General features: G+C 45.1%; 1 protein-coding gene across 1 annotated transcript in view; it reads left to right on the top strand.

Moving 5' to 3' along the window:
• Positions 1-6,894: 6,894 nt before the first annotated feature.
• DPP10 (dipeptidyl peptidase like 10) overlaps positions 6,895-11,340 on the top strand; it is a 565,422-nt gene continuing 560,976 nt past the window's right edge. The window contains exon 1 of the mRNA XM_030018079.2: positions 6,895-7,134. Within this exon, the coding sequence (XP_029873939.1) occupies positions 7,075-7,134 (60 nt within the window). The 5' untranslated portion in view covers positions 6,895-7,074. The remainder of the gene's footprint in view (positions 7,135-11,340) is intronic.

Here is an 11,340-nt window from a genome sequence, read left to right as displayed (position 1 = left end):
TGCTATTAGATTTACACTGAGTGAAGGAAGGGAGTTTTGGTCTGTTATTCAGTAACATTGAAGCATAATGTTGGGAATAATTATGGTTTCAAGTATTATTCTTCTAAAGTAGGTTTTTTTTTTCTTACGCCCACAGGTGTTAGCATGCCTCTAAATTTTTGCTTAGGTTTGTAGTAACCCAGATAGATGAAGGAAAAAGGTCTACAGTAGCCAATTTGCTTTCTCTTTTTTTGCTGTTGTCATTGAACTTTTCTGTTTTGTTTAATCTGGAAAGCGTCTTTCTTTCCTGCAGCCTCTGAGATCTAACATAAAAACCCCTACTCCCCCACTTCAGTCTCCGTAGCTACAAACTATTAATTAAAACTTCAAACCCTTTAAATATGTGAACTTTCCTTTTTTTTCATTCGGGCTGATTTCAAGATGCTACCTCGACACACAAACAGCTCGGGGTAAAATTTCTTAGCCCAACACAATGGCTCAGAATGAATTTTGCTTGCATGTGATATCTAGTGCAGATATCCCAGATGCAGCAGAAATTGCGGGGTAACTTCTTCATGTTGAGGGAACAAAGAATTTGATCAGATCAAGTTCTGTCATAGTAAGCTTGGCAAAGTCTTAACAACTTTGCAGGACTACCTATTAGGTACATAAATACTTGGAAAGCTGGACTGACTGTCAGTGTAGGAATTCTTATAGTGTTTCAGAAGTTTAGCTACCAGCTGGGGTCTGATCTTTAAAAAGGGGGGGTTGCTTCTAAGTGGCTTGTTATATATACTGAAAAGAAAGGAGAGGATCCTGCTTAGACAGAGTACCCTCGGTCTTGCTTGACATTTCACTCAAGCTTGTGTCCTAATCTTGAACCTTCAATAAAACCCCTCTGGACTATGGATTTTGGATATGATCTCAACCCAGAAATACGATGCTCAGGCCTATCTTCAGTGAGCAAAAATGTCCCTGGAGGATCAGGGCTGTGATGTTCTTGCAGACTAATTGTTCTGCATGGGGTTCAGTGTTTTCCATGGCAAGCAAGATTGTAAGGCTTAAAGAAGAATAAACTTGTACAGAAAACCACTTCACACTACTTTTGGCATGCCTCCAGTATTTTGTGACAGTTCCTGGGTGCTGTGCTATGAGACTGGGAACATGGCTAAGCTCATAGGTAGGGAGATGGTTAGCTGTGTTCCTCTAAGTCTTCACGTGTGCAAAAACATTACTAATCCTGTAGCTCTCACATGGTAGAAATATTGAATCCTGTTAGCAGTGTGAGTAATAGTTATGCATGAAATTAAATCTACTTCTCAAATCAGCCAGGTTCGCCTTTTTCTTTTCAGAATGCAATAGCTCCTGCAGATAGAAGGCTAAATGAATACAGTAAGATGGAGCATAGTGCTCCTGGGCTCTACTATGGACTTCATGTGAGATTGAAGAAAAAGGATTTGTTCTTCTTTCCTGAAGCTCCTCATGTGTAAAGTATGTGTATCTGTCAATTTCTTTTTTTTCTATTTCCTACATTTTTGAGCATTTTCTGGCTAGTTTGTAAACGCTATGCGAGTGGTACATTCACACTGCGCAGAGTATAACTTTGGTCTCTGATGTTTAAGGAATGACCGCAATGTAAATACTTGTTCTTTCCTCATTCCCTGTCTGAGTCTGGTAACAGGCATACACACAACAGACTGAAGGGATCCTAAAGATACTCTTTGCTTCTGCCACTGCTTGTGATTCATCAGAATTCATTCAGCAGTCTAGAGAGACCTGCTAAGAGGTGCCCTGCGAAGTACCACTCATAAAGTCACCTACTGTCTGTGCAGGTTTTTGCAGGCAACACGTTCAGTTCATTCAGGCACAGACCATTTTCTCTTGCCTCTGCTTACAGCTTCCTATCTCAAAAGCCGCTGGCTTCTCTTCCCTGGTAACAAGGCAGTTGTATGCAGGCTGTTTTTCACTTCCATCACTTCTCACAACATAGTCCCCGTACTGAGCCAGTGATATGTAGACATTACTGATCCTATTTTCATGACAGCCCGTGTTTGCAGGCAAAATCTTGTCAGAACAATTCATTGTTATTGTAACAGGGAGGATTTTTTCATCTTCTGGCTGTAACTTAATACAACTCACCTTCACTTTTACAGAAAATTAATTGAAGGAATCATTGTGCATGTACCAGAGTATTTTAGAACACCTTTTGTTTCTAAAAAGAGGTACAAATATTTAATCTAAACAATTTCTATTAAAGTAAATGTAGTGAATAAGAGCAGCAAGTAATCATAACAAATGTACCCATATACCTCTGCGGATATTGGCTTGTAAAAATGAGGAAGATCTATACTTGTTTCTTCATCAGTTTCCATATATTGGACTGGATATTATGAGTTTTGAGCATGTCTTTAAGCAATGGTGTGAATTCTCCTTGGTTTTGTTCAAAATATCAATTACTGAACCACACTGGGCTGTTCAGAAAACACCCCTCAAAACCTGAAGACAGTAAGCTGTGAGGGAATTTTCGGCTAGTAAAAGGACTGGAAATACATTCAGTGAGTAGGACAACACATTGCAGAGGTAACGCAGTGCTTTCTCAGTGGGAGAACTGTCCACCCTGAGGAATCCCTCATTCCAGTAACCAAACATTGACATTGTGGGCTAACAGAGCAGCAGCAGTTCCTGGCACTGCAGCCAGACTGAAGCCTGGCATCCCCGCTGATTTATTGAGTCTGTCTGAAGTTACGCTTTACTTCAGGGATTTCTCCTTCACGTTGCCTCCCTCAGCTGCAGCCAGACCGCCAGCTGCAGGGGACGTGGGGGTGGGCACATATGCACGCACGTGTGTGCATATGGCCTCGTTGCCATCCTCCAGAACAGCTTTTCCTGGGGTACCTTGAGCTGCGTGTGAACTTGCTGGCCACGACCAGCACTGTACGATAGCTTCTGGCCTTTCCATTGACAGCTGTGTGGGGTAAGAGGAAAGAAATAGAGGATTTTTGCACAGTTGACTGGAGGGAGGCTATTGCCCTGTCTTTGTTTCACGCAAGCCCAGTGTCGACGCACAGTGCAGCTCCCTGTAGTTAATAATTCTGAGGAAGCCGGCAGCCTAGCAGTGATCCCGAGTCAGCCTTCCTTGCAGTATAAAACTTCTTCGTCCATAAACAGAGAAGTCTGTAATCTGATTATGAACGGTTGTGAATTAGAAATTGAGTTCACTCATGTCAATAGCTGCCAATGTATGCGAGTGCAGAATTATGCCCTAGGTATGTGGAACAGCAGTAAGAGTAATGTTATGTACTTGCATAAAACAGAAAAGAAACAGCTATAGAAAAACAAGTTGTCATGAAGTATATATAATTACCAATATACACTTTAATTTTTTATTTCTCAGAATGGTGATTATACAATGTAATTCATGAAACGTGACTTAAAAAATGAAGAAAGGGTTGTGGGGATTTTTTTAAAGAACATAAGGCTTAGAAAGCAAGCGAGCAAGCAAGAGGCAGGAAAATGTGTGGCCAGGGAACTATATTGGGAGTTACTAACAGCAGGTTACTGCAGGACTTGAATAGTGATCAGGAACCTTTGGGAAACGCCGTCTCCAGCAGCAGTTCGGTTGCCCATGGCCACTCATGGTGTTTGGACAGTGGGGCAGGCAGGGTTTTCTGTCAGAAACAGGGATTCTCTTTTCATTTAAAGTTTCTGGAGAACTTAATCAATTTTCCTGGCTGATCATGTTGATTTCTTACTCATTTTAAATATTCAGGAAGGAGGTTTGTTCAGTGCGCTGAGGGGCTGCTCCGACACCAGCAGGTACCACCTGCTCTATTGCAATATGTAAGAGAGGCATCTGCTCACAGCTTTAATATTCTCCAGCATATTTTGGTTATCACTCAGTTATTTAATTGCACCCTAAAGGCACTGAAATTTTTGAAAACCTCCTTGCAGGGCTAACGTGCATACTCACATTAGCAGTCAACATCCAGGGTGAACTGCATCTTGCTAAGCAGCCAGTTCCCAAAGAAGATTACACACTACGGAGGATTAACGGCTGCGTCGAGGAACCAGAGGGATGGCAGTGAATGACATTACTGGAGAAGTAAACAGCAGAGAGGTGCTCTGGAGGATTTCAGTCGGCATGTTGTGGAATCCCACTCTATTGATCTAACTTGTTTCTGAGATATTATGTAATGACAAATGATGCGCTTACAGAGTCATTACAACTGCTGATCACCCTTCTTAGGTTCATACTCTAATTAGGTTCCACCTTCCGAGAGCAGGAGGTTAATCAGCAAAATTTATGCTTTCTAGGAATAGATATGCTAAAATTTGTGAAAGTTCATTTAAAAACAATGCCAGCAGATTATTGATCTTTTCTCTGTCTTTGGCAGCCTTTTTACCCAAGCTGCTTTTTCTTTGTTATTATAAGGAAGAGATTTCTATGTTAGCTTAAAGCTGGTTTGGGGGCTTGCATGGAAGGTCAGCCACTGTGAAGCATAAAATCAAGCATAAAAACTTGACGCAAAGTTCTCATAGGAGCTTATAAAAATCCACAGATACTTAGTCCAACTAAAAATATTGTGAGTTCATTCTTTTGGCTTAAAGTAGTTCCCATCTGAGATTGTTAAACACAAATATATTTCAAGATGAAGAAGAAGAATGTCTTTGAATCCTGCAGGTTGCCTCTGCTTGCTTGAGCTCCCGGTGCCAGTAACTCGAAGTCATCATTTTCTTTTCAGAACAAATGTTTGGGCACAAGGCAGAGTATGGGGAAAGTTAGATGGTTAGCCCTTTTCTCAAACAGTCGTTTACTCATTCCCTTCTTCTCGATACCAACCGAAGAACCTTCAAGTCGAATCATAAGTCTCCTTTTTCTGTGAGTTCTTTTTCCCATCTGTATCTATTAAGTTTCACTCCTGCCTGCATACGAGGGAGGAAGGTGAAAGAGCTCTGCTGAGCCCCTGATATGCTTGCTAAATGTGTTTTTTATTGCTCAAAATCCAATAAATCTGATAAGGTGAAGGAGGGTAATGCGAGCAAGTCCTGCAGGCTAGAGGCCAGCCCGGATGCCGCACTTGTGGTACCTGGAGGTGACCGTGTCTGGGCCAGGAGGGACCCTCTTGCTGCGCCTTTACTCTGCATTCAGCTTCCATCGGAAATGACATTTTTCTGGGTATTACTGGAGTAAACACTGTCTGACTGCTCTCCCCTCTCTGGAGGGGATGTTTCTACCCAGGGCTGGTTCCCGTACTGGGCTTCCTCGGCAGCTTTCTGCAGACTGAGCAGAAGACCAGTCTTTTCCTCACCAGCTCAATCTTTTTTGCCGTCCGCTTGCAGCAGTACCTGTCTTTGAGTTAAGATGTGCAAAATGAATTTTTACTTTGGAGATATCAGATTTGAGATGATTTAAAGCAGATTTCCTTCCAGGAAATTCAAATCTTCTGAAAATGAACCCCACTTAAAAGAGCTCAGGTGGACATCTGAAGTCATGACAAGATTTACAAGCACAGCTCAGGGTCCCTGTAGTCCTCCTGGAGTACACGTTGAGCTGCGAGCACAGCAAGCTCTCAGCCTTCTCCCTTTGCCTGTTTCTCCCTCGCAGAGCGAGATGGACCTTCGCTGAACGCAGGTGCCTCTGGGCAGGTGCTCGGAGGAGATGAGTGGCTGCCTGGCAGTTCTTCATGCCGCTCTAAGCACAGCTTGAAGTCTTTAGCAAAAGTTTTGTTTTCTTGCATCCCTACCTTTTTGGACATGTTTTGTACAGTTTCTTCAAATTACTTAAAAAAAAAGGGGGGGTAGGGAGGAAAACCAAGAGACAGAACCTGATAATGAGCTCAACCTGGGGCCTGAATTTTTAAAAGTCATTTTATTTTTGAGCAATAGCTTCCTGCGCTGGGAGTGTAGCTTTTGATACGGTATCAAATAGTGCTCAACAGCCTCCCTCTTGAAAGAACAGATGCTTCAGAGATGCCTGAAGCTGGAGTCTCACGCAGCGAGAGACTCCAAATCAGCAGTTTCTTTGGGAGATTTGTGCCATGGCTTCTGGCTCTAGTCTGTCCTTTTTCTTCTTTGCTTCCTCCTGAACCGACTTTACCTGCCCTGGCTGCAGTTTCATGCACCCCTCAAAGACGTCCCTGGAACGCCTTGGTTTGTGGCACACTCTGTCTTGTTTTACTGGGAGGTTTCTCTAAAGTAAGAGATCATTTAAGAATGTTATCTATACACAAAATATTGCTTGCTCATTATCAGCCTGAGGTGTCACAATCTGCTCACAGAGCTTACCAGCTTCCATCCCCAAATCCTCTGGCTTTGATACCAGCTCTGGGCTGGTGGAAAGAGCATTTCGTAGGATTCTGGCAAGTCCTGCTCATGAGACTGGAGAGGATGGTTTTTTAGACTGCACCACGAACAAACCCGCAAAAAGTTATTTGGGTAAAAGTCTAATCAGAGCGGCATTTCTTCTGATCTATGGGGAAGCGTGGAGCCGTTGCAGTACTTAACAAAGCCCAGAGATTTCGGGAATCCCCGTGTGTGCTGAGGCTTGTGCCTCGTACCTGTGTTACACAATAACTCCTGTCTCCCGCTACCGCAGTGGGCTGGAGTCGGTTTAGAACCGAAGGAAGAGGCGGCAGAAGGGAAAGGAGAAAGTGCCGGGCAACAAGCAGGAAAGAGCAGCCAGCATAAACTTTCTGTTGCAATCTTACTGATTTCAGCCACGACCACTGCGGGCTTCGGCTTTCACGGAGTTGGGGCTGATCTCGCCCAGCCTCTGCTGCCCGGCCCCGGGGGCGAGGGCGGCGCTCATCGGCTGGGCGACCCCCGGCCCCGGCTCGGCTCGGCTCAGCCCCGGGCCCGGCGGGCGGTGCGGGGCGGTGCCGGGCGGGGCGGAGCGGGCGGGCGGGCGGCCCCCGCCGGGCGGAGCTGTCGCGGCGCCCCGGGGTGCGGAGCCGCCGGAGCCGCAGCCGGACCCGGATTCCACCGCCCCCCCCCCACCCCCGCCCCGGTCGCTCCGGAGGCGCCGGGAGCCGCGGGCGCCCCGTGCCCTCCCGGCGCCGCAGCCCGCAGCCCGCCGGAGCCGGCGGCGGCAACAACATGAACCAGACGGCGACCGTGTCCCACCACGTCCAGTGCCAGTCCTCCCGGGCCGTCAAGGTAGGGTCGGAGCCCGGGCACCGCCGGGCTCGGGCGGGCGGCAGCGGGGCTCGCCCGGTCCCTCGGCGGGAGCGGGGCTGCCGCCTCGGCGCCCTCTTGCCTGGCGGCGTAGCGGGGGAGGAACCGTGCGGGGCACGGGGAAAGTTTGCTCAGGGTCAGGGCGAAACGCCGCAGGGGCGGGGGGGGGGGGGGGGGGGGTGTTGTTGCTGACAACTTTGCCCGCCGGTTCCACCGTGGCCCCCCCGGCCCCGTCTCCCGTGGGGCCGGCGCTCCGCTGCTGTCGGCTGCGCCGCCGCCGGCTCCCTCGGCGGGTCTCTTCCCGAAGTTTGCCCCGGGGGAGGTGGCTACTGGGCACGGAGCTGTTGTGGCCTCCCTAATCGTTACTCTGTAGTGACGGTGCGGTTAAGGGCTGGGGTTGAAGAATGCCGTGTGAAATCGACTCGGGAGTCCCGATTTTGCCGTTGCCCGCTCGGAACGATCCTGGAAGATGGGAGGTTGGGCGTTTGCTGGTTTTGTTGCCCTCAGGTGTGAGAGATGGGTGTGGGTGCGGTGGCTGGACAGGGGGGAGGATGGGGGGGGAGACCCCAGGGGAACAGAGGGCTCTCTCCTTCACTGCCTTCTTCCCCAGCCTCGGGCACGATCCTGCCGCAGCATTGATCGAAAACTACTTTCTAGCCGAGTTCCTGCTCTCTACAGTGGTAAAATGAAATCCCTAAACAGATTTGTATTCACTAGGCAGTATCTCTGCACAAGTAAGTGGGGCTTTTCCTGAAATAAAATAACAGTGCGATCAGTGACACTATTTGATTATTGATTCTCCGTTCTGAAAAAACAACAACAAGAAATTTTACACCAGCTATTTTGTTTCATAAAACGACGAGGAAGCCTGAAAAGTTCACTTCAGCGCTTTGCCGTCGGTGACTCAGGATCGCCCAGTGCGAGGCTGGCTCCATTTGCTGGCAAAGTTGGAGGGTTTGGGCTTTGTTTGTCTTCTCAGAAGGAGCAGCTGAACTGCCCATCGTGTTAGAAAACTGTCAGTTGGGCTTTATCCAGTTAGTGCTGGGAAAAAAAGTCATGACTTAGAGCTGAGGCAGGAGGGGATTAGAGGTATAAATCTTCTATTAGCACTGTCATTTTTATATAGGCTGCATTACGCTTCGCAGTGTATAATCAGTAATGCAGAATGTCTGTATGCTCGGGGACGAGGTGGGGGTTGACCTGTGGCTCTAATGACCAGTTGTGTAACGTGTAACTGCATCCATCACACCATAAACGGCCACTTAGTTCATGCTCAAATGGGCAAGGTCACAGGAAGTGATGAATTACAATTGCCCTGGCCCACTTCAAAGAGTCAGCGTATATAATATTAAATTGCTTAAAACCATTTCATCCTCTCTAGGTCTATCTCTGAAAGTACAGGAGAACGGAGAGCAGTGTGGTACTTGCTCTGGGAAGTATTCTCCTCTTACATTTGGGACAGCCAATGCTAATTTTTCACTGACAGCAACATTTATAAAATTCATTTGACTGGCCTTCCAAACCAAAACAACAACCGATATCAATATGCCATTAAAAAAAAAAAAAAAAGACCCAGATGAGTCAATAGTCTTCAAAAAGAGAGAACATGAATCAGAGCCTTCCAGACATGAGTCCATTTTACAACCGACACAGTAATACTGGCACCATTAGAAAACTGTCTCATTTTTCTGCTCTTAATTCAATGTGTCAGGTGTAAAATGTGCTTTATAAATAGTTGCAAGTGCTTCCATGCTAGGCAAATAGATACTCCATGAGAAAGTATTTATGACCATAGATGAGCAGTAACTGCCATATGGTAGTGAGGACCTTGTCTTGGAAATCACTTCAAAAATACGTCGTTAGTGACCAGACAAATGTAAACTGTGTATTAATCATAACTTGCCAAGAAACAGTACTAGTTCCAGCAATTACGGAGATTCAAGAAAAAAGGTTACAGGAAAACTTCACACCTGCTGGAACGAGATCTATAAAACCGCTTCTTTTTTGTCTTTTTGTTATACTTTATGTTTCTCTGCAACCCACTAACCCATGACATCTTGGCTCCTGTGCGTTACGATCAATGTAATGTTACTTCTCAATGTTTTTTGGCTCAGCTACTCACTGCTCTGTAACACAGCATAAACTTTTGAATCCGTGTAAAAAAGAGTAGAATGATCCACTTGTCCAGTAAATTGAATTGTGCAAACTTTATCCGTGACAGCTCCTGCTCTGAATCACCCTGGGGCTGCAGGAGGGCCAGTGCTCGGATGTAGGGACATCCCGTCCCTTTCTCATATCCTTCTTTGTTGAGGGAAGGGTGCAACTTTTTACATCCATGAGCACTTAGAACTGAGTGTACTGCATCCGAAGTAGCGTTGGTGATGGAGGAACAAGCTGACAGAGGAAATCTAATAAAAAGCAAGAAAAAAAGCCCAAAGATACCAAGCCCCCTGGATAAAATGCAAAATCTCCTAATAAAGCCTTCTTTTACCTCTAAGCCTTTTTACAGCTTTTCTGAAATGATTGCAAATCTTACCACCTTGCTGGCACTACTGTGAATAATGATCTTTCACTCAGATCTGTAAGAAAAACTTTTAGGGTCTAGCTGGGAATGCTAAAAACCTGCCTTATTTCTGTATCATTACAGCCTCAACTTCAGGAGTCCCCCCCCAGGGCAATGATCCTGGTTTTATTCTTCACACTCTTGGCTCATCTTGTCAACACGACAAGTAAATTAGGTCTTCCAGGGGAATCACTCTGTTGTTGTGCACTTTCATGTTGCACTGATGGCCAAATGATTTTTTAATTTTTTTTTTTTTTTACCCTGACAGAGAAAAAGTCTGTTAAAGCATTGTTTTCCTTGTTAGGAGGAAAAAAGAAAAAAAACCACAACCCAGAAATAGAAAAGAATTATTATCTTGGCTGGCTAGGGTCTGCCTTTATAAATTCTTTCAAACCAAACATTTGTACTGAAATTACAGGGACCATGAAACAGAAATACTTATGTCTTGCTCTTAACACAGTCAGGACTACAATTTGCACTTAAAAAAAAAAAAAGAGGAGTTAAGCTAATATTTCTGTGGCTTTCTACATTCTTTAATAATAAAACATTCTCTACCAGATCATGACTCTCTGCTGTTATCAACCTAATATTGATCTGACTGTGAGCTGGATTATGGAAGGAGTTACTAATTGGCATTTCAGAAGCACATAATTACTGTGTAATATAATATGTATGTTATACCCTTTTATTCTACTCTTCCTTCTTCCCTGCCTTCCTTTCACTTTTATTTATTCATTAGCTTTTAGATTGTAAACTATAAAAGGCTAGTACAGATACGTCCTTAGCAAAAATTCTGCAGCAAGTTTCATCAGTACCCAGGGACAGTATCAGGAATTTTTACATGTCAGGTTTATTGTAGTAGTGTTTTAACACTCACTAATTGATGAATAGTGGTGTACTAATAGTTTTCTTATTTACAATTAAGTTTTCTTATTTACAGTTAGGTCAAGGAGCACATATTTAAAGGGGGTTTGTTGTGTTCCCTGTGGACTTAGATGTGTCTTTACAGCAACTAAGATTTTTACACCAAACCTGCACCTGAGCAGGAAACATCTGCCTGCTCCTGCAAACTGCTATACACGCACCTACTCCTAAAGGGAGTGAGATACTAATATGTAGCTGTTCCTGTTCATAAAGGCTGCTCGGTAATACTTTTCAGGTTGAAACTTCAGGTAGTTCGATCTTTAAATGCCTGCAGGATGTGCACAAAACAGGCTTTGTGCAGGTATGGGAATCATTCAAATCTACCAGCTGTTTAGGAAATAAATCCCTATAAAATGAGAACAGCATTTCTGAAATCCATTACATCAAAAGCAAGTCACTAACAGATAATCTCAGTGAGTGTTCAATTGTGAATTATCCAGGATAATACGTAACAAAGGGCAGAAGTAATACAGGGCTGTGTCATTGTTGGGAAGGCAGTCTATGGCAGCATACTAATGCAAAAAACCCAAGAAAAAGTGATACATTTAAAACTAATAGGTTTGCGTGGTATTTTGTTTAAGGCATTAGATGATGAGAGCGCTGCCGTGCCCTGTGGAAACACGTTTATGTTGCCGCGTGAGGAGCCACAGCTCTGGGGAAGCGCAGTGCGGAGGTGGCAGTGGAGGCTGGAGGCAGGCTGG

The sequence above is a fragment of the Aquila chrysaetos genome, chromosome 6 (genome assembly GCF_900496995.4).
Source record: "Aquila chrysaetos chrysaetos chromosome 6, bAquChr1.4, whole genome shotgun sequence".
Taxonomy (NCBI): Eukaryota; Metazoa; Chordata; class Aves; order Accipitriformes; family Accipitridae; genus Aquila; species Aquila chrysaetos.
The sequence above is the reverse complement of the archived record's forward strand: the minus strand, read 5'-3'. Positions and strand labels throughout refer to the sequence as shown.